This window comes from Pseudomicrostroma glucosiphilum, assembly GCF_003144135.1.
Source record: "Pseudomicrostroma glucosiphilum strain MCA 4718 unplaced genomic scaffold BCV69scaffold_2, whole genome shotgun sequence".
NCBI lineage: Eukaryota > Fungi > Basidiomycota > Exobasidiomycetes > Microstromatales > Microstromataceae > Microstroma > Microstroma glucosiphilum.
Window position 1 is genome coordinate 1,862,517 of NW_020289914.1, and position 26,982 is coordinate 1,889,498.

At 57.4% G+C, this 26,982-nt stretch overlaps 8 protein-coding genes and 1 non-coding gene across 9 annotated transcripts; 4 read left to right on the forward strand and 5 right to left on the reverse strand.

The window, feature by feature from the left end:
• Window positions 1-559: 559 nt before the first annotated feature.
• BCV69DRAFT_280979 (hypothetical protein) lies at window positions 560-4,454 on the forward strand. The gene is made up of 2 exons (XM_025491810.1): window positions 560-1,812; window positions 1,890-4,454. Exons 1-2 carry the CDS (start codon window positions 907-909, stop codon window positions 4,284-4,286), a joined length of 3,303 nt encoding a protein of 1,100 aa, XP_025350529.1. The 5' UTR covers window positions 560-906; the 3' UTR covers window positions 4,287-4,454.
• A 213-nt stretch (window positions 4,455-4,667) lies between these two features.
• BCV69DRAFT_280980 (hypothetical protein) lies at window positions 4,668-11,137 on the forward strand. Its single transcript, XM_025491811.1, has one exon. It carries the CDS (start codon window positions 4,867-4,869, stop codon window positions 10,966-10,968), a length of 6,102 nt encoding a protein of 2,033 aa, XP_025350530.1. The 5' UTR covers window positions 4,668-4,866; the 3' UTR covers window positions 10,969-11,137.
• A 90-nt stretch (window positions 11,138-11,227) lies between these two features.
• BCV69DRAFT_t11 lies at window positions 11,228-11,316 on the reverse strand. Its single transcript has one exon. It is a non-coding gene; the product is annotated as a tRNA-Ala (tRNA).
• An 81-nt stretch (window positions 11,317-11,397) lies between these two features.
• BCV69DRAFT_280981 (hypothetical protein) lies at window positions 11,398-12,128 on the reverse strand. The gene is made up of 2 exons (XM_025491812.1): window positions 11,925-12,128; window positions 11,398-11,825 (listed from the first exon to the last, which is right to left on the reverse strand). Exons 1-2 carry the CDS (start codon window positions 12,063-12,065, stop codon window positions 11,547-11,549), a joined length of 420 nt encoding a protein of 139 aa, XP_025350531.1. The 5' UTR covers window positions 12,066-12,128; the 3' UTR covers window positions 11,398-11,546.
• A 77-nt stretch (window positions 12,129-12,205) lies between these two features.
• On the forward strand, window positions 12,206-13,370 carry BCV69DRAFT_292592 (PWI domain-containing protein). The gene is made up of 4 exons (XM_025493806.1): window positions 12,206-12,387; window positions 12,476-12,653; window positions 12,727-13,053; window positions 13,158-13,370. The coding sequence occupies exons 1-4, from the start codon at window positions 12,308-12,310 to the stop codon at window positions 13,260-13,262; spliced, it is 690 nt and encodes a 229-aa protein (XP_025350532.1). The 5' UTR covers window positions 12,206-12,307; the 3' UTR covers window positions 13,263-13,370.
• An 849-nt stretch (window positions 13,371-14,219) lies between these two features.
• Window positions 14,220-16,245, reverse strand: BCV69DRAFT_117240 (putative platelet-activating factor acetylhydrolase ib alpha subunit). The gene is made up of 4 exons (XM_025489130.1): window positions 15,978-16,245; window positions 15,734-15,896; window positions 15,331-15,634; window positions 14,220-15,255 (listed from the first exon to the last, which is right to left on the reverse strand). Exons 1-4 carry the CDS (start codon window positions 16,013-16,015, stop codon window positions 14,387-14,389), a joined length of 1,374 nt encoding a protein of 457 aa, XP_025350533.1. The 5' UTR covers window positions 16,016-16,245; the 3' UTR covers window positions 14,220-14,386.
• A 484-nt stretch (window positions 16,246-16,729) lies between these two features.
• Window positions 16,730-19,162, forward strand: BCV69DRAFT_276072 (hypothetical protein; the record flags this gene model as incomplete). The annotated part of the gene is made up of 2 exons (XM_025491101.1): window positions 16,730-16,756; window positions 16,844-19,162. 2 exons carry the CDS (start codon window positions 16,730-16,732, stop codon window positions 19,160-19,162), a joined length of 2,346 nt encoding a protein of 781 aa, XP_025350534.1.
• Window positions 19,163-19,389: 227 nt separating this feature from the next.
• Window positions 19,390-20,742, reverse strand: BCV69DRAFT_280985 (hypothetical protein). Its single transcript, XM_025491813.1, has 2 exons — window positions 19,686-20,742; window positions 19,390-19,575 (listed from the first exon to the last, which is right to left on the reverse strand). Exons 1-2 carry the CDS (start codon window positions 20,547-20,549, stop codon window positions 19,525-19,527), a joined length of 915 nt encoding a protein of 304 aa, XP_025350535.1. The 5' UTR covers window positions 20,550-20,742; the 3' UTR covers window positions 19,390-19,524.
• Window positions 20,743-20,870: 128 nt separating this feature from the next.
• On the reverse strand, window positions 20,871-26,816 carry BCV69DRAFT_280986 (hypothetical protein). Its single transcript, XM_025491814.1, has 2 exons — window positions 26,084-26,816; window positions 20,871-26,005 (listed from the first exon to the last, which is right to left on the reverse strand). Exons 1-2 carry the CDS (start codon window positions 26,511-26,513, stop codon window positions 21,093-21,095), a joined length of 5,343 nt encoding a protein of 1,780 aa, XP_025350536.1. The 5' UTR covers window positions 26,514-26,816; the 3' UTR covers window positions 20,871-21,092.
• Between the last annotated feature and the right edge of the window lie 166 nt (window positions 26,817-26,982).

Consider the following 26,982-nt stretch of genomic DNA (forward strand, 5'->3'; position numbering starts at 1 on the left):
GGAATGTCCGATGGCCTTTTAAAAGTCAGAGTCAGGCGAAGGCGGCGTATGGCCCTTGGTGGTCGTGGTCCTCTCCTGGTCTTCCCCCTCGGCGAGTCATTGGCGTTGTCTGCATGGTGCGGCTGTAGCACTGTGCCCGATCAATTGCACCGGTGTCCGTAATTCTCCCATCGGCCCTGTGTCCGTGTGTGAGATCTGGGGGGGGCAATGTCCAGCAGGAGGTGAGAGGGGAGAGAGGAGAGTCTTGTTGCAGGGAGGCCCTGGAGGTGTGTTCCCTTTGCGAGGTGGGTACTTGTGGGCGGTGCGCGGCCATCACCCGTTGCCATGGGAAGGTGGTGTGGGCGGAGCTGCAAGCGGGGGGGGCGAGATGGCGGTGTGCGCGTGGTGGATCTCACCTGTCTGAGGCAAAGCCAAGGCTGAGTCCGATTGCCGTGGAAAGGACGGCGGCAGGGGGCGGAATCTCAAGGTGGGCTGCCCGCCTGGCCTGGCCTGGCTGGGGATGACGGCTGGGCCAACAGCAGCAGCAGCAGCAGCCACCACCAACCGACGTGCCGCTCCTCCCTCTCGCCCCACCCGCACACATCCACCCACGCCCCCCGCCTGGCCTTGGCTCCTCCTCCCCCGTCCGTCGTCCATCATCGTCGTCGCCCCGCCTGTTCCCCTCTTCGTCTTGCCATCTCCTCCTTTTTCTCTCCCGGTCATCCCTCGCGCCGCCTATACTCTCTCCTGCCATTCCGGTCCGCCTCCACCCGGTCCATCCCATCTTCCTTTGTATCCTGATCCAGATCACCACACACACTCTGGCCACTCGCTCATCTCATCATCACTGGGACACGCGTCCAACGTCACCTGCACTGACCCGGCCAGTGCAACCAGGGCCCACTCGCGGCCTGCTCTGAAGACGTCATGGCCGGAAGGAGGGCGCCACAACAGTCAGAGCATCCATGGATGGAGGGGATGGGCAATGACCATCGCTGGCAGCAGCAGCAGCAGCAGCAGCAGCCACAAGGCCAGACTGCAGCACACTGGCCTCACCAGCAGCAAGGTCAGGGCACCACCTCGAGACCCCAACAGCAGCAGACTACCGCGGTTCCTCAGATGTATCAGAATACTTCGGTAGGCGCTGCGAGCATGATGCCTAGCCGAAGTGCCGGTGGCGCCGCTGCCGGAGGTGCAATGCTAGACCCCACCATGCTTGCGTCCACGTCCGACTATAGCACCATTCTGGCTCAGCAGCAGCAGCGACAGCAGCAGCAGCAACAGCATCAGTCGTCCGGACTGCACCCTGGCCAGCAGCAGACACTCATCAATATGCAGCAACCACGCGGGGTTCCACCACCCAACCCATACCCTCATTATCCACCGTCTTCCTACCCGTCCCAGTCCAACATCGGAGCAGGCTGGCCACAGAGCTCAGGTCCATCTACTCCATCCATTCCCGTCTCCCAAGACAGCATGATCTTCCCTCATGGTGGTCAGCCCTACCAGCCGCAGACAGATCCTCGTCTGGCGGGACCAAGTCATGACAATCTCGGTCGGCAGCAGCAACCGCAACAGCAGCAGCAGCAGCAGCAGCAGCATCAGAGCGGCAACGCGTCCCAGATCGGTGCTTGGCAGGCAGCTGCTGGGGGAGGCAGCGCAGTCTCTCTTGGGCAAGAGGATGACGACGATGAAGAAGATGTGGGCAAAACAAAGGGCAGACAGAAGGCCGGCACGAGCGACTTTGTGAAGAAGCTCTTCACCATGCTGGACGATCTGTCATACGCGTCCATCGTATCTTGGAGCAACACTGGCGATTCCTTCGTCGTGCGGGTGAGTTGTGCTTGAAGTGCACGGCGGTATGACGCGCTCCCGTTACTGATTCGAGTGCAACTGGTTCTTCTTATCAGAACATGAATGACTTCACCAAACACGTCTTGCCTCGGCATTTCCGGCATTCGAACTTCGCATCCTTCGTCAGACAGCTGAACAAGTATGATTTCCACAAGGTCAAGAATCCAGAAGAGCAATCTACTGGTCCCGCAGACCATATCTGGGAGTTCAAGCACCCTGAGTTTGCACGAGGGCGCGAGGACCTACTGGAGAATGTGCGGAGAAAGCTGCCATCGGGGAAGAAGAAGGCAGCAGATGACAGGGACAGTCCCTTGATGTACTCGGCTTCGGACGCATATGAAAAGGTGCCAGAGGACTACTTCAAGCTCAAGGAGCAGATTGCGACCCTCACTGCCACCCAAGACGCCATGTCTGCCCACATTGCCAAGCTGACAAAGCAGTATCAGGGCGTCATCGGCGAGATGCTGACCTTTCAGCGCAACATGGTCCAACAGGACCATCTCATGCAGAATCTGATCCAGTATCTCATGAACTTGGAGAATGATCGCAAGATGGAGGCCATCCCATCATCTTCGAACCTGGGCATTCGTCAGGATGCTGGCGGTATCTCTTTTGGCGAAGGCCCGTTCGTGTCAAATCAGGATGCTTCCAGATTGGTGGGCTCGTATGAGCAGGTGGCCAATGCTGCGTTTGGTCACATGACTGAGATAGCACAGAGGCACAACGGAACACAACAACAGCAGCAACAACAACAACAGCAACAGCAACAGCAACAACCGACTGAGGGGCCTACTCCGGCGATGACGAGCACACCTGCTCCTACAAGGTCCTCGGGTATCGTGGAAACGCCTCTCACACATCACAGGAGGGTCTCTACCACGGCAGGCAACCTCTCCCCGAAGAGCATGGGTGCACAAGACAGTCCCTCTGTAACAGGAGGGCCATCGAATGTGCTAGATGCCTTTGGCCGCAGCGACAAGGGAAAAGAACAGGCCTCGCCGAATAACCCAGGCGGAGGCCATGACACGGGAATCTTTCTGCACCCGCCTCACCTGGACGATGCAGATTCCAACAGCCTCTTTAGCAATGCTGCCAGCGCCGTCGACAATCCCACCCTGGCTGCCTTTGAGAGCGCAGGGCTGAAAGTATTCACCGTCGGTACGCTGCAGCCCCGCACAGACGCTGGGGTAGACACCAATGGATCTCCTGGATCAACACTCAACAATGCATTCGGTGCAGACGGCGACAAGAGTGAAGATCCTAACATTGTCAAGGATGGAGCGGCTTTGCGCGTCCCTGCACTGGACAATTTGCCGTCCAAAATGCCCAAGGTCGATCAGACGACTGATTCGAAAAGGGACAGCTCTGCTTCACAGACCGGCAGTCGAGACTCACGGACTGCTACGCCCGGCGAAGGCGCCTCGAACACGCTCCGCGTACGCCGCTCGACCATTGTACCAGGTTGGGCTGTGCCTCCAAAGGTGCTTCTCGTCGACGATGACGCAGTGTGTCGCAAACTCTCCTCCAAGTTCCTTCAGGTCTTTGGCTGTGCGATTGATGTAGCGGTGGATGGCGTCAATGCTGTGAACAAGATGAACCTGGAGCAGTACGACCTGGTCCTTATGGACATCGTAATGCCGAATCTCGATGGAGTATCGGCTACGTCTCTCATCCGAGAGTTCGATCCAAAGACGCCCATCATTTCGATGACATCGAACTCTGGTCCAATGGAGCTGCTCAACTACATGTCTTCTGGCATGAACGACATTCTCCCAAAGCCATTTACGAAGGAAGGCCTACTGAGCATGCTGGAGAAGCACTTGATTCATCTCAAGACGGTGCAAAAGATGGATCAGATCCCCAAGTCTCTCGGTCTACCGCCGGTCAGCAAAGAGGCTCTGCAAGGAGTCTTGAATGCCACGGCAGCAAGCGGCGCTGCGCTGGGTCTGCCTGAGGGTTCCGGTCCGGGTTCCCCAGCCAACGGATCCGAAAGAGGCTTTTCCAGTGCTGCTGGACTTGGAAACGGGCCCAGCGTCAAGCGAGAAGCGTCGCCCTATGGCAACGGGACTAGTGCGAGCCACGGAGAAGACATGGCGAATCCCCTTTCAGAGATGGGCTTCTCAGATGAGGACTACATCAACATGATTCAGAGTCTTCTTTCAGCTGGCTCCGTCTCTGGAGACATGTCGGACAGTGTAGCGGGAGTCATGGGCGTGCCGCGCGGTTCAGGAGGTGGCACGGATTCGTCTCTTCAGAGCGGTAGTGCATCAAATCCAATGCACGGTGGGCTAGGAGGAGGAGGAGGAGGGGGCGGTGAAAGCTCGACGGGCAACAGGAAGAGGAATGCGGGCGAAGTCGCCACCTCGGACCAGGAGCATTCATCGGGTCGTGAAGACAATGGCAACGGTAGGAGCAAGAAGGCCAAGGCCAGGCTGGCTGAAGTGAGGGTGTGACATGAGGAGGGGCGGGGCGAGGCGAGGCGAGATGAGGGGAAATCAGGAACATGCAGTCACCCAATCAGATCACAAGGCCATCAGATTTCGGTTTCCACATCAAGTCGCGCATCGTATTACCCGTCAATTCCATGCTTGTATGATCAATCTAATCTTATTCAACAAGGTGTTGCGATGTGAGATGTACCAGTCGTCGTTGAAGTCTTCCCCGGGTGGTGGTGGTGGTGGTGTTGATCTGCGGGCGTGGGCGGAGTGTGAATCCTGGCCATTTGTTGCTGAGCCCGCGTCGTGCCTGGTGGGTCTGTGTGCGTGTTTGCGCAGAGGCGTGTGTGTGTTGACCGGGGGGCGTGGGTGAGAGAGAGATGCACACGCAGGGTTCGCCCTTGTACGCCCATTGTGTCTGCCCTTATCATCCACTACCAACCCATCATCAATCACAAGGGGGCTGACGGATTGCCCTTGATCCACAGCTACCGTTGCCCCTTGTCTCACTGCTCGGCATATCATCTTATACGGCAGCAGACTGGAGTCGCAGGAACAGGGCGATACCCTCTAGCCACCCCTGACTCTTTCCCTTACAATGGCTTCCTCGGACGAGGTCCTCGAGGCCAACGTCTCCTCTGACAACATCGGAGTGCAAGAGACGGCTGCTTTCAAGCCGCCTACTCGACCTGGTGCATCTCTACGAGCGCGCAACAGCGCTGCACGTCTCCTCGATTCGACCAATGCAGAGGCATCGAGCAGCACAGCCAATGAAGGACTTGCCTCCTCTTCCAGTACCCCGAAGCACGCCACAAGCCCATCCAGTACCGAGCGCAGTGATCTTGCAGCCGCTATACAAGCACAGCGCACTCGCCTCGACAACCTCGGACGGCAGAATGAGACGCAGACTACCGCCGTAGGCGCCCTGGGACATGACCTCCTCCAGCAGCAGAGGGTCATCGAGTCCCTCAAGGATGAGCTACGGAATGCGAGGCGACAACTTGAGAGCTCCGACGAGAACGATGGGCAGCTTGGCGAGCAAGTCAAGGCATTGATGGAGAGGATCGATGCAGAGACGTCGGAAATGGTTGCCAAGAGCGAACAATCGCGGTCAGCGGTGATCAACGCAGGTAGGGAAGATTTGCCAGGTCTGCCCACCTCAGCCAGCGCCAGCAATGTAGCTTCTCCTTCGACGACATACGCCTTCCTCGCAAATGACCCGACTACCATGCGCTCAAGTCAATCTCACAGCGCAGGATTTGGAGTGCAAGGCATCACCCCTAGTCGCTCTTCTGACAGGAGAGCCCGCAATGCCGCTGCCCCTTCCAGCATTCATGACAAGGATCTTGTCAACCAGCTACAGGAAGGTCTCGTGAATGAAGTCCGGCGCCTGCAAGCTCTCCTACTGCAGCGCGAACAGCAGATGAAGGCCCACGAGGAGACGGCGAAGAAGGCTGATGAGGAGCTGGGCCTGTGGAGGCCAAAGGCAATGTCTCTCATGGAGCAGGAAGACGCTCTCAAGCAAGAGAATTGGGATCTGCAAGTGAGGGGCCAACAGATCGAGGAGCAACTCGAGGAAGAGAGGGCTGCTGTCAGGAAGCTAGAGAGCGAGCGAACAAGAGTCACTCGAGAGCTGGCGAAGGTACGGGAGACGGCAGATGAGAGGAAGGCTCAAATCGAGGGGCAGACAGCTGAATTGGAAGCCCTCAAGAGTACGAGGGAGACCGAGGTCGCTCTCGCACGAAAGGACAAGGCGAGCTATCTTCGCGAACAGGGCGACTTGCAGGCGGAGCTGCAGAAGTACAAGGCAGAAGCTCTTCGTTTGGAGAGGGCCAACATGTCGCACAGCGGCAGTCGCGGCATGCTCAGCATCGACAATACCTTGGCCGGCGACGAGTCTACTGACAGCGTCATGCCTCCTGTACTGGCACGTGGAGGTGGTAAGGCTGGCGCTCAGAACGCAGGGGACTTTTCCGAGGACACCGAAGAGCACACAGGGATGGCAAACACGGCACGTGACCGCGAGGTCACTGACCTGCGAGGCAAGCTCGCCTTGGCCCAGAAGAAGACTGGCAAGGATTCGGCAGAGAAGCGCAAGCTACGAGAACAAGTCGAGACTCTCCGTCGTCTGCTCAATAAGGCCGGTCTTGACGCACCTGCATGGTCCGACGTGGAAAGCAGTGATGACGACGCTGCCGAGGAGGCCTGGGTCGATATCGCATCCAGTGCTAGGACAAAGGGCAAGGGCGGTAGGATCCCCAAGAGCTCCACGAGGCCCAACATTGCGAGTCGCTTCGGCCTCACACCTTCCCTCAGCGCTCAAACGGTCAGCGAGGCTGGTGAAGAGTCATACGAGGACGCATCTGGATCTGGCTTCGAAGATGATGAGAGCGTCGACAATGATGAAGGCGGCGGTGCTGGACCTGCTCGAAAGAAGGATCGCCGACGCTCCACTATTCGGGCCATCAATCGACTTAGCACGAACAGCCCTCTTTCGACTAACGTGTCCCTTCCTGGCGACGAGGACGATGAGAGCGTCGAAGAACCCGTCAAGCGTCTTCCTACGTCGCGTCGTAGTGCTGGCGCTGGGCAAAGGGTGGTCTCTGACGTTGTCCCGGCCGCTGCTCTGGGCGACGAGCTTGATGAACTCAATGAGCTGAACGACTTCAACGACGCGGCCAACGAAAGCACTGCTTCTCTCCCTGCGCCTGAAGTCAGCCTTGCTCCACAGATGGCTCGAGAGTTGAGCGAAGAGGGGGTGCAGACGGAGGATCTACCGGACCTCGTCACCCCTGCTCTTGCAGCACAGCAGGCTCAGCACGAAGAGACACTGCTCGCCCTTCAGCAGACTCTGCAAGCTCAACATGAGCAAGCTCTGTCCGCTCTCGAGAGGGATCACCAGGCTCGACATGAAGACGTCGTGGCGTCCTTGCAAGCAGCTCACCAGTCAAGGCACGACGAGGCGATGACTGACGTCCGTGACCGCCACAAGGTACACATGGAGTCGCTGTCTCGAGAGCATGAAGAAGCCGTCGCTGCTCTCACTCTCCAGCACAAGAGCCGTTTGGACGAGCTCGCTGCCGCGCATGCACAAGCTTTGCACGCCAGGGACGACAAAGCAGCTGAATACGTGACACAACTTGAGCAGGGCCACGAGGCCTCTCTTTCCGAGAAGATGGCCTCTCACGCTGCAGCTCTGGCTGCCGCGCTTGCTTCACAGAAGGAACAGCACGAGGGAGCCATGGCCGAAGCCCGCTCTCGTCACACTCAAGTCCTCGCTGATCACGTGGCCAATCACACATCCGCTCTGGGCGAGGCTGAGGCCAAGCATCGAGCAGCGCTTGCAGAGCGTGAGAAGCTGTACAAGAGCGAGACTGAGAAGCGAGACGACGTCCATCAGCAAGAGCTCGCACAGCGTGAGCGAAGGTACAAGCGAGCTCTAGAGGAGGCTTTGGAGGAGAAGGAGCGCGAACATCAAGACATGATCGAGGACATTCACTCCACCAACGACTCCTACCTGAGTCAGCGCGATGCTGCTTATGGAGCTGCGCTCAAGGAACGAGACGAGCAAGTCATCAAGGCTCGTGCCGAACTGCAGCGTCTGCGAGCAGAGCTGGAAACCTTGACTGCCGAGTTGGCTGAGGCTAGGCGTCTTCTTGCAGCGGCTCTCGCTGGCAGCGAGACTTACGCACGAGACTTGGAGCAGGCGAGAGACGCACACACTGCTGCTTCAGCTGCCGCTGCCGCACAACTGGAGGCGCTACGTCAACAACACCTGACGGAGCAGGCGCAACTGCGTGAATCGCAAGTACCTTCCATGGTGGAGCTCGCTGACACGAAGCGTCAGCTGGAAGCAGCGCTTGCTGACAGTGAGAAGAACGTGCGAGAATCAGAAGAAGCAAGGACCAAGCACACTTCCGCTCTAGCAGCAGCTGCTGCCGAGCTTGAGGCGCTGCGTCAACAGCATTTGACGGAGCTGGCTCAGCTTCGAGAATCGCAGGTTCCATCAATTGTAGAGCTTGCCGACACTAAACGTCAGCTTGCGGCAGCGCTCTCTGACAGCGAGAAGAACGTTCGAGGCCTGCAGGAGGCAAGGGACGGACACACTGCTGCTCTGGCGACTGCTGCTACCCAGCTCGAGGCACTACGTCAACAGCACCTGACTGAGACAAATCAGCTTCGTGACCTGCAAGGGTCGGCAGCAGCGGAACTCGCCGAGGCCAGACGAATGCTTGCGGCGGCGCTTGCTGATAGCGAGAAGAATGCAAGAAACTTGGCCGAAGCAAGGGACGCGCATACAGCCGCTCTCGCTGCTGCTGCTTCGGAACTCGAGGCCCTGCGTCAACAGCACTTGGCAGAGGAGATGCAGCGTCGCGAAGTGCAGGCGCAGACGGAAGCGCTAGCTACCGATGGCGCTTGGTCGCAACCTCCCTCGATGGATGGCCATGATCACTTCTCCGATGCAGTAGACGATAGGTTCGAGGCTGCAAGCGCAAGATCAGGAGATGTGACCCCTCAACCGGTAGTCGAGGTGCAGAATGAGCCGGAGTTCGGTGTGCGAAGGGTCATTCTAGCCGACCTCAGAGAGTTTGGTATTCAGACGGACGACGAGAATTGGGCTCGCATTCAGCAGGAGCAGCTCATGCTTCGCCCGAGCGCCATTGATGTCGCTCGGCCAGGAAAGACTGCTGTTGGAGCCGGCGGCCTCACCGTTCTAGGTGGCTATGCTCCCCAATCCGGTGCCAGTGATCGGGGAGCCGAAGTCCAGCCTGCCCCTGCGCTGTACAGTGTTGACGACGTCAATGCCGCTCTCCAGCGTCGCTCAGCCTCTGACCCGGCTGCTACCCGACCAGACACTAGCAAGCCGCCCGTTCTGGCCGTCCCGCCTCCTCCTTCCGGACCGCCTCCGACTTCGCAAGAGAGCGGTGCTGAAGTCTCCGCCCCTATGCGACCCACGTCTCCTCCACCTCCGAAGCTGATCGCTCGAGCCTCCCTGGGCAACAACCGATCCCTTATCGTCCCTGGCAGCCCGGGGGAACCTTCTCGGCCGTCTTCGAGAATGTCCAATGCAGGTGGCCCTCCCAGCTCTTACCGAAGGCCTGAAAGTAGGATGACCATGGCAGATGACGGACGCAGCGTCGATTCGAACACTGCAGGCTACCTTCTCAATAGGCCTCAGAAGTACCGTCGCCCGTCTGGAACATCCATGGGATCGGACGCGACTTCGCTCATGAGTAGTCAGACCTCCTTGAATGACTACCAGAGTTCGAATGCACACGAGCACCCCGGTGACGAGACCTTGACTGGCCGACCTCGACCATCTCGAAGAAGCGGACGTGCCTCCAACATGGTTCCAGACACCGATGCGACTGATCCGGTCATCATCCAAGCTATTACACAGACTATGATTGGAGAGTACCTTTACAAGTACACACGGCGAGCAGTGAGGGGCGGCCTCTCCGACAACAGACACCGCCGATACTTCTGGGTCCATCCCTACACCAAGATGATCTACTGGACGGCGACTGATCCAGGTGGGGACAAGGCGACCGAAGGAGTCAGCAAGGCTGCTTGCATCCAAGACGTCTCCGTAGTCGAAGATCCGAACACGAGCCCACCTGGTCTGTACCACCTGTCACTCATCATCAAGACCTCTGCTCGAGACATCAAGGTCACAGCTGAGAACAAGGAGCGCCACGACGTCTGGCTCAATGCTTTGGGCTACCTCGTCAACCGAGGCGACATGGATTCGGCTGCTGCAGACACCACTGTAGTAGCTGAGACTGCAGCCACTCCTTCGATCACAGGAACGCGACGTCGCGGTTCACTCTCGCGTCTGCTTGCCTCCCCTGGCCGAAGTCTCTCTACTCTGGGCCGACTGAAGTCCACCGACTCTTTGAGCCAGCAGCAAGATAACGATGCTACGCCCAAGGGGCGCTCTGCGGCCGAGGGATCCGTTGCCGGTTCTTACCGAAGCAAGCGACGTGACACTGCCGCGCGCGAGTACCTCCAACAGCAGTCCCGAGGGGGTCCGGCCAATGACTTTGGAGTGGACGGACGTCGATCTCGCAACAGCAGTGCCGGTGGTCGTACCGGCGCCTTGGATCCCGTCACCGGTGAGCGTCTGAAGACGGCAGAAGAGATGCTCGAGGAGAATGAGCGTGAAGGGTTCGAGGGTCTGGACAATGTTCGAGCCTGCTGCGGTGGAGCGCACGATGTAGGCGCTCTTGCACACAAGCAGTATCAGCAGCGCAAGACGCATCGAAGACCCGGCAGCAGTCTGGGCGTCGCTGGTGCCGCTGGACCCCATACTCCACGCCACAGCAACTTCTCCATGAGCGGACCGGGAACCTCGCGCCCTTCAAGTCGGCTGAGCAACGTCTCCAATCGCCCTCGTGGTAGCTCGAGCAGCACCCACTCTACCAACCAGGCCATGCGAGAGCGAGACACCAGCTCACCACCACCGCAATTGGGTCCTCTGAATCTCAATACGCCCCGAGCAAAAGGAGGAGCTCAGAAGGGAGACACGCACAACAAGACGGGCGAGACATTTGCGAGCCTATTTGATCTCCCTGCCCCTACTCCTGCTAACAGACGTGCTTCTGAGGCGGCAGGGGAAGAGACATTGACTCCCAAGACGGCAGGCCCGCGATCTGTGCGGGTAACGGATCAGTATGGCTCGGTCAGGTCGACGAGGTGATGCAGGGAAGAAGAGAGCAGTGGTGGTATCCCCTACGTTCGCTTCACTGAGTCAGCACATTCTTTTCGCTTCCACACGTTACATCTCCTTCCTCTATGTGATACCTCTATCTTGCTTCACACTCTCAATCGTTACAATCCCATTTTCTTCCGCGTAATGCTGTGCAGCAAAAAGACAGAGTGAACTATTCTGGAGATCTACAAAATGATGGCGCCGGTTTTTTGACCCGGGCCGCGCCAAAACAAAAGATTTTTATGATTGGACAAGAAGGTAATCGAAACCTCGATCTCTCGCAATTCAAGATCAGAAACATGCAAAGCGAGCGCCTTACCACTTGGCCACTTGCCCATCATAAGCGAGGAGATCAAACTAGCAATATACATACCCTAGAGATTTCATCACCGTCCTTGCTCTCATATCACAACGGAGCCAGTCGCCGCTCCACCACAAGATGGCCTCATGGATGAGCTTGAGAAGCTCGACTCGTACATCAATCGACTCAGCGTACAGCAGGATATAGACAAATTCCCGTTCGGTTCCAGCTTTTGACGCTATCTGCCCAAGTGCCCCCCCGCTCACTACAGCCCCTTCATCAGGTCCTTATCCAGCTCCTTCCACTGCCACCACTGACCCCTCGCCGCCTCTACCTTTGCACAACCCTCCTCCTGCTGAACGCAGAATGCTCCTCCATCCTCGAGTTTGCCGGTGACTGGGTCTGGATAGGCGCACCGCTTCTGTTGTGGGAAAGGACAGGGGCATTTGCTTGGGTGGGAGACGCAGCTGAGAGTTCGTGGGCAGAGGTAGTGTGGACATTGTGAGGCTTCCGTACGAGCTTCGAACCAGGATGCATCGCCGCTCTGCAGAGAAAGCAATTAGTAAAGCAGTCAATGAAATGCAAATACAGTACTTCTGATTCAGTGACTGCTTTCTCTTTGCGATCAGTGGATCTTACTCACGGGAGGGGCCTCCTGCTCACGCGCCTGTCCGCCTTGCTGATTGAAGAAGTTGAAGAATTGACCCAGAGCCGGAGTAGAGAGGAACAATAGCGCCGCTACTAGCAGCAGCAGCAGTGAAGGTCGTGTGGTCGTCGTCATCATCGCCGCTGTGACCTTTGCCAGCCGTAGTAGTGGAGACCGTGGTGTTGCTCGCTCTGGTGATGGTGGAAGGTGTTGCTTGTGCGCTTCTCCACTGCCGTGACGGAAGGGCGGATCGGAACAAAAGTCCCTTACGACGAGACTACATCCTTCGCAACCAACATCATCGTCCAGGTCAGCTTTCTGCGTCAATACTTCCCTGTTGTAACCTCTTCTCGTCCCATCACACACATCACCTCGATAAGATGGGCGATGCAGGGTACCGAGGCGTCTCCGCGGACCAGGACTCGCGCTTCGGCAACAAGGATCGCAAGTTGATCAAGCAGTGAGTATATGCTCCGTCCTGGGCTCTCCCGACTGCTCGTATGCAAACTCGTTCATACTGAACACTCTTTTACATACATCGCCCACAGACTAGAGAGTTCCAAGCTTTTCCCACCATCCTACTCGAAGAAGGTGGACCTGCGGAAGGTCAATCTGGAGGTGATGAAGCCTTGGGTGGAGTCAAAGACGCAGGAGCTCCTCGGCTTTGAGGACGAGGTGGTGGTAGAGTACGTTATGGGCATGCTGGAGAGTGAGGAGAATCAGCCGGTGAGTGAAGTACAGCATGGGTCTGAAGTAATCAGCCTCATTCTCACTCTGTATCTTGTCATATTGCCCACAGCATCCGAATCCACGTCAGTTGCAGCTCTCCCTGACAGGCTTTCTCGAGTCGTCCACCCCGAAATTCATGGCAGAGCTATGGGACTTGCTTCTCTCTGCGCAAGAGTCTATCGGCGGCATTCCTCAGCAGTTCGTCGACAAGAAGAAGGAAGAGATGCGCGCAGCGAGGGAGAGGGACGCGGCTGCGATTCGAGCTAGCGGGATCTCTGGTGGGGCTGCTGCCATGGGACGTGGGCCTCCTGCTGCTCTTCCGCCAAGGCCGGCATTTGCAGGGCAACGAGGTGGTGGAAGAGAGTTCAGAGACAAAAGAGGAAATGCTACGGAGAGGGTGCAAGACTCTGGATGGGGAGGCTCCGGACGTGGACCCCCAGCACCTCATGCTTCACGAGATCCAGACCGGTATGCTGCCTCTTCTTCATACTCTCGTCCAAGGTACGAGGACCGCGGGCCAAGATACGAGCAGGACCGTCCGGCCTACGACAGAAGAGGGAGGAACGACGAATACGGCTACTCACGACGCAGTGCCCAGAAGTATGACGAGGATCGCTACGATGGCCGTCGCATCGGTAGAAGGGACTCGCCAGAACGCGCTCCTATCTCTAGCAGTCGTAGGACCAGAGATTATACGCGCTCCCCTTCGCGCTCTCTCTCGCCTTCTCGATCTCCCACCCCACCGTCAAGAAGGCGTAGAAGGGAAGAGGACGAAGAGAGATACACTTCTGCTCGCAGACAAGGCGATTATGCTGATTCGAGTAGGAAGAGATATTGCAGAGACACCCGATCGATCACTCCTCCGCTGAAGGGCAGAGGCAGGAACAGGTCTCGACCATCCTATTCTCCTGCATCCTCAAGGTCAACGTCAAGATCGAGGTCGGAATCCAGGTCTCGCTCCCCTTCGCGTTCTCAAACTCCCTCTCGCAGTCTTTCGCGGGACGCCACTCCCGCTGCCCCTTTCTCGTCAAGACGTCGCACAGAGGAGGGTGATAGAGAGGACAGGTACGCGAGGCGAGACACCGCTGATGAGCAATTCAGGTCGCGGCGACGTCGCTCATACTCCTCTCGCTCCCCGTCTCGATCACGCTCGCGCTCGCCTACCCCGGTCAGGAGACGAGCTCGAGACGATGAAGAAGAACGAGAGCGCTATCGAGAGAGTGGTAAGGTCCCCCGCAGGCAGACACGGTCGATCACCCCCGTTGCTGGCACCAGGGGGCAGAAGAGGACCAGTCGGTCCTACTCTGGCGGATCATCGAGGTCGAGGTCGAGGTCGAGGTCGAGGTCGTACAGCCGGTCGCCTTCTCCCCCGCCGGCACGGCGTGCGCAGAGGTAGTCCCTTCGCCATCTTGGACTATGTCAACGTCATCCTCATACCTCCACGCAGAAACTATGTAGTCTCGCTCTCGCGGTCGCTCTCGCTCGAGAATGCGTCTTCATTGAGAGCAGAAAAAGAAAAGAAAAAAGAGTGTGTGCACATGAGGTATCATCGATAAAAGAAAATCGTGTAGTGTGTGTTGCGGAGTGCAAGTCAATGACTCGAAGTAGAAAGAGACGAGACACTGACAAGGGAGGGAAGGTATAGCTGTGATGAGACCCCTCGTGGTACCGCACGGGAGATGGGTCCCAGCAGGCGAGTCGATGCGAGGCATCAAGTATCCGCTCTGCTCTCAAGGTGTCCAGACCTTGATGGTCAGATCCACGCTCGTAGTCACCACGGCATTGACAACTTTCGATGCATCCGCCGCTGCTGCTGCCGCTGCCCCGTTTGTCAATCTCGAGGCCGAGGGAGACCCAACGGGTCCGTCTTGCTTCGGTAGAGCTGCCGCCGTCGGCTCTGTTTTGGCTCTGGCCCAGGTGATGCTAGTGACAAAGTGCTGATGGGCGTCGATGGTCTTGCTGCACCTCGCGCCCGCCTTGAGGTCCCATACGCGCACCGTCTTGTCGTCCGAGCAGGAGAGGAGGAACTTGCCATTGGGCGACCAGCACACGCCTCTGATCCAATTGTCGTGGCCCACTAGGGTACGAATGCATTGCCCAGTCGAAGTGTCCCAGATCTTGATGACCTTGTCCCTTCCTCCTGTAGCTACAAATTGACCAGGTGTAGTGTCTGCGCCTTTGGCTGCTGGCGCCTTGACGTCTCCCAATTCTCTGAGCGCTGCGTAGGCCGCAACTGGAGCAAAGGCAATAGCCTCGACTACATGCTCGTGGCCCCTCAGCTCCACCTTTGTCTCCCCCTTGCTACGATCCCAGATCCTGCCCGTTTGATCATTGCCGCAACTGCCGATCAGTCGGCCATCAGAAGAAGGCGTGACGCACCTCACCCAGTCGGAGTGGCCCTCTAGTGTCTTGGAGCAGTAGCCGGTCGAGAGCTCCCAGACTCGAATGGTGCGATCCCGCGAGGCAGAGATAAGGTAGTCGTCGCCAGGAAGGAAGCGGACGGAGGAGATGGAATGGTCGTGGCCGTGGAAAGTCTTTACACAGGTCCACTGGTTAGCGGTATCCCAAATTTTGATGGTGAGGTCAGAAGAGCAAGAAGCTACAGGAAGTAGAAAGCAGGTCAGCGTTACATGCCGTTGCAATGATCGAGTCTCTCGGGCTAACACATACTCACCTAGCAGATTCCCTGTCGAATCAAAGTCAACGTCCTGAACCGGCTTCGTGTGCGACTTCAGTGTCCTCTCAAATTCTCCTGTCTCCCAATCCCAAATCTTGATAGTCGCATCTTCTGAGCAGCTGGCAATCTGACTGAAGACTGGATGGAAGGCTACTCTTGTGATGGGTGACCGATGACCTTGCAGTGTATGACGAGGCGGGTTCCGTGGTACCCAATCTGTCAGAGAAGCCGCACGGCGCGAGCTTGGTGATGCTGCTAATTCTTCGGTGAGTTGAGCGTTGCGAGTCTCGAGCTCCATTATCTGAGGAGAGTCGTAAGATGAGATGAGTCATATATATCGAGACGTCAGTCGAGCTCCAGACAGGGCAGAAGTCCTCCGTAGCGGCTCTGTCTTCCTCACCTTCTTCTGCAATCTGATCACACTGGTCCATTTCTTCTCCAATAGACCCGCATATTTGGCCTTTGGGTCTATTGTGAAGCCCTCCTGTCCAGCATCCAGCTTGAGAGCATCGAAGGAAGATGTAAAGCCCTGCGTCTGAAAGTAGTCTAGCAGGGACTTGTGTCTATCCGACAGGGGGGGATCAGAAGGCTGGTCAGGGCTTGCCGTACACGAGACTGCTACAATTGGATTCCAGTCCACTCACAGCTCCTCCTTCTGGCGCTCCGTCAGACTGCTGGACATCTTGACTGACAGGTGGCTAGCTACGACGAGCTCGCCTTGACTTCCGGCTCAGAACTCGGAGACACACAAGGCTGAAAGTGCGCCTCGCGGCCGGAGGACCTTCGCTAGCCTTCTCCGTGAGGACCGGAGCCAAGTTGCTAGTTACCTCCAGGGTATCAGAGTGCTGGCTGTGAGCTTGATGTAGCGATGATCGCCCCGTCTTCGACCGAAATCAGGGTGTATGCTACTGGTCTGGCAACGGGAAGGGAGAGGGTGTAAGCCAAGGAAAGAGTTGAGGAGATAGACCGGATGTGCTTGGTAAGAAGGTGGGGAGGCGAGGTGTCAGGAGCCAAGAGGAGGAAGTCGAATGATCCTTGGCAGGATGTTTGTGACTGTCTGCCTCCTCCTTGCCTTGGGATATTAGTCGGTGCGAAGGTGGAAAGGCGGCAAGGGGCAGCGTGATGGTATCACCACCAAGTCCATTACGGAGCGGAGGCGGACTGGCCGGCGTCGCGCCGCCCCGCCCTGCGTTGTGGTCCGAGCTTCAGGGCACAAACGCGTCTCCGTTCCGATGGTGAAGTTGATCCGGGCCTCAGGGTGCATACACTCTACTCTGTACCATCGTCACCATCCATCTCCTGTCGCTTGCCTTTGTGAGCGACTCTTCCCCTCCTTAGCTCCCCTCAACGTCGTATCGTACACATCCACTGAGCTGAACGGGATGGCGAAGCGGCGATGTCGTTACCTTCAGCAAAGAGGAAGGTAAGTCAAGGTCAACACGCAGCCATTGCTGCCTTGCATCCACCACTGACATGCTGCCTCACCGCCTCGCTGCTCCTCTATCCGCAGGTCATGGGCCGCATAGACCTCTCCCATGACCATCAACAGCAACAGAGCTCGCCATCCTCAGTCTCACAGACTGCTCGCGTTTCGACCGGTAGCAGGACATCCACGCCCGTACGGCGTCTTGGCGGCCATGCTGCGACACCAGGCTCATCCGGTAGAGCCAAGGTGGACATGGCTACGCTAGCAGGAGGGGGAGGGGGAGCAGAATCGACTTCGCATGACAGTAGATACGAGGCCACACCCCCCGTCATGAAGAGGGCGGCTACGAGCACAGGAGGCATCAGCAGCACGACCGCCTCGCCATCGCCTTTCCTACGCAAGTCAATCGCCTCTCCAGCCGTAGCCACCTCCTCGGCCCCCGTCACACCTCGTATCGCGGGAGGTAGTTCCGCATCAGCCATCGGCGGTCGACGCAGTCCGGAAGCCCGCTCTTCGCCCTTTGACCGTGGGGAGGTGCCGCCCAATGTCACTGTCAGGAGCGGATCAGTGCGCAGAGTCAGAGATCATGGCATTGAGTCCTCAGGGAGCCCAAACCCGTTCCCTTCTTCGGCAACAACCTCAAATCTAGCTTCTTTGGCGAATGGGTCGTATGGTAGCAACAGCCCTCGCGTCCTCGGCTCGCCTCCGATCAATGGTCGTTCCTCTCCAGTACGAGGTCATACACGTGCAAAGACGAGCCAGAGCGTACCTACCGCTGCCTCCTTGAACGCCACACCCACAATGGCAAGAGTCAACATTGGCGGACCAGGAGGAAGTAGCATAATCGGCAGTCCCTTCACTTCCTTTGGCTCGCATGCGGCTATCAACACGCTCGCCACTGGCGCGAGTCCGTCAAGGTCCCCCTCTCCCAGCTCGTCTGCCTTGAGCAGAGCGTCGGGCAGCGGCAGCTACTTTCCTCCTACGAGGGATCGAAGCCGAACCGAGTGGGGCAGTACACCAGATAGACCCCTGCTCTCACCCTCTGATCCGCCACAGAGACGCGCCATGCGAAGCAGTGCCGGGACAGCAGAGGCTGCGAGTACTCCGGGATTGTCCTCTCGTCGCTCATCCTCCTCCATGAACAGTGGCGTCTCGGGTCCAGCCTCACCGAACCTGCAGACTCCCCAACAGCATGTGGGGAGCCAGGCGGTAAACAGGACAGGCTCTACCAGACCCACGCTGGCTACACCTGTCGCAATGAATCCAAGCTCGTCGCGAGACTCAGCACACACGCCAACAACACCGATATCAGGCTCCTACGTTGCTAGGCCGCGGCTTCTTCCGGGAACCCCTTCCACAAAAGGCCAACAGTCTGCACCTCCGACCGTAGAGAGCTTCAGCTTTCCCCGGCGCGCAAGTCAAACATCTGCCTCAGGCCTCGCATCTTCCGCCTTCCTATCGCCGACCAGTGAACATCCCTCCTCGTCAAATGCCCTTACCCTCGAATACGCCCAATTACGCGTAGAGCGCAAGATCGCCGACTTGGAGATTACAAACAAGTCCCTCATGGCCATCAATTCGGGACTCGAAGTGACCAAGCATCGTCAAGGGCGAGAGTTGCGTGACCTCAAGAGGAGGATCAGAGAGGGAAGAGGCATGACACTTGGGCCGGGAGAGATTGCTGCAGGCGCCGCAGCCGCACTCAGTCCTGGTAGCCGGTACAGGGTCCCGGATGATGAGGATGACGATTACTTCGGAGAGGAAGACGACGAGGAAGATGAGCAAGCCAAGGAAGATCCGGAATTGGAGGCTGCTCACATCCGCTGCAGAGATCTCATCGACGCTATGCTCAACACGGCTCGAGAGGCGATCCTGTCGCGGTACATCCCCGAGGAGAAGAAGAGCAAGGTCCTCACGGCAGGAGAGGTGCAAGAGCGCGACCTGAATCTTGGCGAATCAACGGACGACGTCGGACCTCATGGCGGAGGTGCAGAGACAGTAGATACCAGCGCGAGCTGGCAAGCAGACACCTCTCTTGCCTCCTCCGTAGCAGACTTGACCGACAGCGCAGCTACCGAGGAGGAGGTGCAGGACGGAGCTACCGTCGTCGTACCCGAAGCAGAGCTGCTGAGAGCTTCTCCACAAGAAGCTCAATCGACTCATGGAGCGGAAGCGGACGTTGAAGGGGACGTCTCCGTTGACACTTCGATTGCTACCTCGACGACTGGATCGACGGCTTCCGCAGATGATAGCACTGCTTCAGGGGAGGGGCACGACGACGACGACGAAGACGATGAGGAAGATGAAGACGAGGAAGATGAAAGTCTCGAAGCGGAAACCTCGCACACTCCCTCTGCGCCCTGGGTTGGCAATACTGGGGCCGCAGACGTCTCCATCGACTAGAATTCAGCGGCGCAGGATCATAGAGTCTCCCTACACCTTTGCTCACATCCACTTCCCGTCTTGGCCACCTTGTCTATTTTTTTGATACCCACTGTGATACGCGCACCTTTGCAATCGTTTCTGCTGAAGTCAAAGCAGCAAGCATATCACGCACGTAATACGAATATACCACCTCCATCAACATCACCAGCTCAATCGCCACGCCGGACGAAATTCACTACCGATCTCCGATCTCCGGCGTATAGTCTGGCGGATGTCAGTCGTAAGGTGGATGACATTGATTGTTACCACAAGGGAGAAAGAAACAGCTTGGCCTACCAAGCGCAAACACTTATTGGATCTAGTGCGCTTGCTCGCTGACTCTATGAGGAGGCCGTCTTCTCGAAAAGAGACTTGCCCTCGGGGCTGAGGAACTGAGAAGTGAAAGCAGGCAGAGTATTTCATGAGGGTCAAGACGGTCAGCAAAAGGCTGTTCTGCCTGCAGAATACTTCCTCCCTCTTTCCCCACCCTCTTCGCACTCACCTTCTTGCACGCCGCCAACCAAGCTTCCCTCCCTTTCCCTTCGATGACGTCGCCATGGCAAGGAATGACTCTCTCTGCTCCCCAAGCAGCAAAGATCTCTGCGTCCTTTGCGAACCTAGCCCTCCTCTCCTCCGTCGAGCCACCAGGAGTGGACAACTTTACCCCTTCTGGCACGCACGCCTCTGGAATGGCTGCTGCTGCGCCTGCGTTCCAGAGGAATGTCTGATGAAGCCCGTGGAAGGGGTTGAATTTGGTTGCCATGCCCGTGAGGAAGGGTACGGGGGAGGAAGGGCTCTTGCTTGGCGAGCCTAGATATTGCTCCTTTGCCGGAAGATTGAAAAGAAGATCCGCCACGATTGCTGAGCGCGAAGCGACATGATGGAATGCTACGTCCTTGTTTGCAAACGTGGGGAAATAACGTGCTTGAATTTCCTCTTCAAAGCCATACATTGTCCCCTCTCGGTCCTTCCCGTAAATTCCCGCCCAGGAAATGTTAGGCCGTTTAGCATCTAGACCTTCCACACCAATACACTTTGCTTCTGGAAAAGCCTTGCTCCACTCTTCGGTGAACATGGAATGTACCGCATCTGCTGCAATGATCCATTTTACTTCACCTCCTAGCTCCTTGAGTGACTCCTTCACCGGCTCGTCCAAGGGTGTAGAGGCGAGGACCCATACGGCATTCTCGTTGGGAGGCTGCTGAAGCTTGATTGCTGTTGAGCGACCACCGACGGGGAGGATGCCGAAGCGAGAGAAGGGTCGGGAGAAGCAACGCACTTGAGGGTGGGGAGAGGAGAGGACCGTTGGTGTCGAGGTTGTTTGTGAGGTGGCACCGCCAGAGGCAGTGGGTTCCGAGCTGGACATGATGGTGCGAGAGTGGTGACAAGTGGAGGTGGTGTGAGCGAGTGTTGTAAAGTGGCCAGGAATAGGTCGTACGGCGTGGTGAAGGAGGGGTAGAGAAGGAACGCAACGAGGCAGCCGTACTTGACTGATTCTAGACGCCAGTGTGACGGTTGTTGTACAGATGGATTGCAGCTGCTGGGGTCTGGTATCGAGGACAGGGGCAGCCGTGGTCAGCATCCATCTTCCGCGTCCAGTTTCGCTTTCGGCTGAACTGACACTTCCGCACGACTGAGTGAGCTGCTTCCGCTTCCGTCAAGGCGCCACATTGCAGCCAGGCGCGTCTCCGCCCACGTCGGAGGTGGGACCAGCTCGCAGGTGGCCCAGGCCCGCGGCCCGAACCTAAAACGCAATACGAGCGAGGTGACATGAAGTCAAGAAGTGAATGAATGTGGGGGTATCAAAGATTATGACAGGTCAGGTGACATGATGAAGAGAAAGAGGAATGCAATGAAGGCGAGATTCGAGAAAATGCTTAGCCGCGCCAGCCTTGCCAGCCTGATCCGGCTACACGTCGTCAAAGACCCATAGCACCTGCTCGGGCGTGACAAAGAGGCCCAGCCAACCCTCTCCTTCGCCATTCACACTTGCCGTCGACGAACTCAGACGACTGCTCGACCTGGAGGCAGACCTCATGTGAAAGCTGCCTCCCGTCAGATGAGGCGAGAGGAGACGCGCTGACGCAGCAGACTGGACGCTACCTGCCATCGAAGGTCGACGATGTGCAGCAACAGCAAAGTGCGCATACAGGGACCCAGTGAAAGATGGCCGGTGTTGTATTTGGGCCGTTGCAGATGGTGGTTGTGAGTCGATTTCACTGGCAGCATAGTTGCCAAAGGGATCATGTCGGCTACCGAACAGCATCGTAGGCGAGGAGCACCTCGTGGTCGAAGGACTGTCGCTTGGGAAAGGAAATAGATTGCGTACCTGAGCACTGTGGCGCTTCTTGGTCCTCGAGGAACGTACTCGCGAGGAAGAAGCCGAGCGCACTGCTGCTGCGCAGGGAAGCGGGAGGGCCGCAGAGGACGAGACGCTCCTTCGGTCGTGCGCGATGTGCCACTGATCGGAAGCCGGCTCGGCGTCACTCAAAGTCCCGCTAGCGTCGTCGACTTCTCCATCATTACGCTGGCTCAAGCGACTGGTCACGCCTTGCAAAAGAGCGGAGGAAGTTGACCGCTCAACACGAGCGTCGAACGTGAGCGATTCTGGGCTGCCCACTATTGACGCCGCAATGCTTGCCTGTGGCGAGAGGACTCTCACTACATGAGCTTGCAAGCGCTCGATACGGCGCCGTCTCTCCTGCCTCTCTGTTTGAGCCATCATCTGCATGTGTGCGGAAAGCAGCGACTCGCCTTGCACCTGCACTAACTTCGTGCTATAGCCAGAGTCGCTCGTAGGGGTATGCCGTCCATCGTCATTCTTGCTAGCCACGTCGGGCGGTCCGAGACTGAAGTATTGCTTGCCGTTGACCGAACCTCTGTTGAAAAGATGCTGTACCGTCCGTAACCCTTCAGGAAGGGGGAGGGCTACCTCGACTCCGATCATGGTCCCGACATAGCCGTCGACTGGTCCAATGTACTTCACCAGGGCTCGCAGCTTCGCTCGAGGAGGCGCGCCAGGCAGAGAGGGCCACACGATGCACGGAATGCCGATTGAGAGGGTCGTGGCCGGTACGTCACATTTACTCGCGATCGGAGACGCCACCGAAGCCCGTCGTTGCGGCAGTGGAGTAGCATCTTCGAAGTCGTACTTCTCAAGGCGAGGCAAGTCAGGCTCTACGGCATGACCAAAGGTGAAAGAGGGCTTGTTGCGAGGCGTTGCATCGATCTCCTCGGTTGAGGCCTTCAATGTGCGGAGAGCTTGCGGTGTTCGCGGCTCGTCAGCGGGTTTACGTGGATCTCGCGGCGCACGAGGCGGAGTACGCGCTGATCGTCTCAAAGTCTGCATCTCGGAAGGCGTCAGATCGGCGCCTCCGAGGACGTCCAGGATCGGAGCGAGAATTGTATCACCCTCGTCAAGAATCTCCATGGCCTCTGCATTAGAACCGTGCAAGTTGGACGCAGAAATGGTGACGTCTTCATCGCTGTCAATGATTTGTGTGTCGGTTTCCGGGAGACTCAGATCAGCATCTTTGTACTGGGTGACGTTTGACGCTGGCGATTCCTGAGCCAACTCCGAGTGCTCTGGCGATTTGTCTGACGCTTCGCAAGTCAACAAGATCGATGGACTTACAGCTATCGTTTCGACTTGCGATTGCGCTTCTGCGTTTTCTTGACCAGAGGCTGCTGTTGACGCGACTTCGCTGACTTCGATCGTCGAATTGGACTCCTCCGAGGGAAGACCGATGCCAACTGGGTGGAGCAGGTTGTTTCCCAGGTCTGCAATTTCGAAGTCAGTGTCCTCCGTCTCCGTCCGAGTCTTCCCTGCTTCTGCAGAAGTGGCCTCTACAATTTCGGCCACAGCTGGCTGTCGCACTGTCGTCTCCTCGTTATCTGCACCGAAGTTGAGACACCTCGCGCTCTCGATTGAAGGCGAGGAAGATCCTCTCTGCTCTTCTGCTCGTTGAGGACTGCCTTCCGGGCCGCTGCCACTTGCATCTCGCACCTCAGGATTGGGCTGCTGCTCCAATGGCGGAGGACTTGCTGCGGTGATCCTTAGAGCAGCCTCTCGTACTGCTTCCGGCGGCTCTGGTGCTCTCAATACGCTCACCGGAGGCACGCTGAAAGATGTTGTCCTGTGCCCCGCTTGTCGGCGCACAGATGCCCTGGTAGCAAGTAGGTTGGTCACGGAGGCAGCCCGCGTAGGAGTCATCAAATTTTGCGGCAAAAAGCGAACTGGCGAGGAGCTGTGACGTTGCACTGGTATAGCCATTGACGGAGTGGGCAGAGCAAGCGCCGCAGTGGGCACTGGGGAAGACATGGCAGTGTCACGATTATTCTCTCCGGCGTTCACAGTCGCATCTGATGGTAGGAGGATACTCCGCTCGATACCTGACTCCTCGGTCTGGCTCTTTTGACCGCTTTCTGCATTGATCACAGATTTGTGATCAACAGTCTGCGGAGTGTCAACTGCGGAGAGCTTGCGTGACCTTTGATCGCCGGGCATGGAAGAGGGTAGACCGTCACCAGAAAAGCGTGCAGCAAGAAGCGCCACTCTGGATCCTGTTGTAGTCTCCTTTCCTTTGGGGGAAGGGGGCTGATCGATGGAGTCGACCAGACTCCGTGGTGTCTCTGCCCCTTCCATAGATTCGGCGGGGCTTTGGCATACAACAACATCTGGTCTCTGTTGAGGACTGCGGCAGGGCGCTGGTGAAGACACAGACGACTGGGCTGCAGGCTTCGTCAGCGTGCCCGAAGTTCTTTCCCGTCTCGTGAAAGTCTCCTGAGCCTTGGGCGGGTCAGCTGTGCGCGGTGCTCTGGCTGGCAGAGCGGTCCTTGTCTGTGCCGAGGGCGCTGTGGCAATCGTAGTCTTCTGACCACGGTTCAGAGCAGTCTGGCCACGATTCAAAGCCGTGGTACCTCTGGTGGAGCTGCCGACAGCCGGCTGAGATGGGGTCGCAGAACGTACAGACGACGTGGAAGTTGGTGTCGCGCGAATACGAGATGCCGGTACAGCTGGACGAGTCGCTGCACTACGATCTGTTGTGCTCGCTCTGGAAGTGCTAGATGCGGCGATGTTGGCTCTACTGGTCGGTGCCACTACTGATCTGACTGGTGCTGTGGGTCTTAACGGAGCTTGCGTGGCTGTTGTTCGGCTAGGCACAGCCGTTCGTGTGGTGGTCTTCGAATCTAATTTTGTTGTAGTTGCACGCAACGTCTTTGCTGTACCTTCTTTAAGGAGAAGATCCTTGGGCATGATGTCGAGCCCATCGGCTACTGCCTTCAGTACCCAGTCTTCAGCTTCATTGAAGCCGCGAAGAGCTCGTATATTGATCCAACGCTTCTGTAGATATGCCAGTATTCGGCAACGAGCAGCTTCTATTCGATCTCGGCAAGCACCAGCCTCCAGTCCGTCTTCGCCTTTCTCGAGAACATCTCGGACAAGTCTCTGATATGTGTGGGCAGCCGTGTTCTCCTGTAGAGCAGAGACGAGCATGTCTAACATCCGATCGAGCACGTCGGTGAGCAGACCGATTCCGTTGACGAGCTTCTCCCAGTCCTCGCTGCCAATGACGTCCCCAAACGTAGTCTCCAATCGCAACTTGATGTGGTGCTCGACGCTGTCCACCATCTCTCGCACATTGTCTGTCCATTTGTGGCTGCGTGTAGCTTCGAGTCGTGCCGAGACCTCCATGATCTGCTTCAACACCCAAACGCAGGCTCCCGGCTCGAGATTGATCGTCCGCTTTATGGACTCCACGATGGATGTTCTGAGTGCGCTCGTCATCGAGCCCACCTCTCGCGCCCAGTAAGCACCAAAGTGTCGGCCAGAGAGAGCCTTCTTTGCTAGCTCAATCAAGACCACATCTCCGACGTCTGAAGCAGCCGCAAAGGCCAAAGCTCTTGGCACTCTCTTCAGGCAGAGGGCACATGGCGGCGAGCATGTGAATTTGTGACAGAAGTCATGGTAGATTAGACTACTCACGACAGTTGTCAGGGACGAGATTTGCAAGTATGCTGCTGCTCGCCAGATCTGGAATGCGATCGTCAAGTCAAACGCCCTGGAAGAGAAGTCCAGCTTGCCGGCATAGATGAAGCCCAAGGTGAAGTATAGAGCGCTGGATGTGAAGGGAGGCGTCGGAAGGTTGACTTCTGTCGCTTTAGCGTCCGAAAATCCCGACAGGAACTGCGACGCAAAGTAGGGCGACCGGGACACGAGGATGGCCCGATGCGCAGAGAAGCAGCCTCGGAGCTCTTCCTCCTCGGCATCGTTCATAGGCAGGGAGACAGTAGATATGGATGGCTCACCGAGACCAAAAGAGCTCCGGCGTGGTGAGGCTTCTGCGCTGCCAGGACCGTTCGAATCTGTGTCTCCACCTACCCGCAAAACAATGTCTGCACTTTGCCGACTCTTCCAGACTCGAAGTAAGTCAGCCCTTAAGCGCTCAAGACGCTTGTCTCCAGTCTCCGGTATGGGCTGATCTTCGAGCGACAAAGCCCCTGATAACGGCTCGGACTCTCTGTCGAGTTCAGCAGTGTAGATGTACTTGAGGACTTGCTTGAGCTGCACGATATCGCCAGCTGGCAGACTGAAAGGTTTCACGTCTTTGATCGGCAAGTTCTTGCGCTCCTCGGAGCCAATCTTAGCCAGACTGGGTCGGGTCCGTAAGTTGAGGCCTGATCTCGAGACAGAATTACTGGATCGAGTGACCGCGAGCTGAGTCCCTGAGTAGGAGCTCGGCGCGCAGACATGCGCTTCGGCGATTGGCAAGCGGAAGTATTTGTCTTCGAATGTACGCGGTGCTCTGAGCCATAAAAGAGCTACCAAGTCAAGAGGAAAGATTGCTCGGGTCAGTCAGATGTATAGAGGCTTATCTTCCTGGCAAGTTGCAAACGGACCTGTATGTGCGTATATCTCCTCGTGAAGTCCTTTTGCCGACCGGTGTGCACTGCTGCCTATGGGGCCTGGAGTAGTCTCCCCTGCCGGTGGCCTCGTGGTCCATGCGATGTCCGGGAATCGTTGTTCTGTATCGCCCCAGAGTGACCTGAGATCATCGCGCCAAGCCTGCTCTGCTGCCGCTTGAGCATTCTGCGGCACCAGCTCCGTCACTTTAGCAGCCAGACCACCGGGTGTACGGACAGTTGCGACGGTATTGCTGACATCTTGTTTGCTTGCGTGGGTGACCCGCGCTACTTTCCCTCTCTCCGCGCCTACGGCCGGAAGTCGAGCGAGGGGACGCCCTGCAGTCGGCGTAGTGCTGACGAGGACGCTGCGACGCGATGCAAGCGCACTGGTAGGCGTAGATCGGTCCCTCACGCCAGACGTCATGTTAGCTCAGTCGCCACTGCAACTCCCTCGAGCGCCTCGAGAGCGCCTCGAAGAAAAGAGTGCCTGCAGGATGGGCGATTCAAAGTTGTGACAGCTGCTGTGTTCGGATGAGTGGTGAAGCCGTCTGCAATAATCTTCTGGCGGCGAGAACACGTCGCGCAATTTTTGGTAGGTCGTAAGGTGGTCGTGAGTGTGATCGTCAAAGAGGCGCGGGGTTCAGGTGGGTATACGAGTCTATAGCGGCAGGAGCAGCGGCTCCTCAGATCATGGAGCTGTGCGTGAAGTGGGAGATGAGGGTGTGAGTTGCAGGAAGAGGAGTGAGTGATGATCATCGCGCCGGCGGCGGCCTTCGAAAGGCGTTTGTTGCATCTGGCGGAGTTGGAATGCGAGGCTGGGGGCGAGTGCTTCGAGCCGAGGTGTTGGTCCCTGTGTGTGCAGCGGAGCTCCAACCCTCACCGCCGGACGTGAC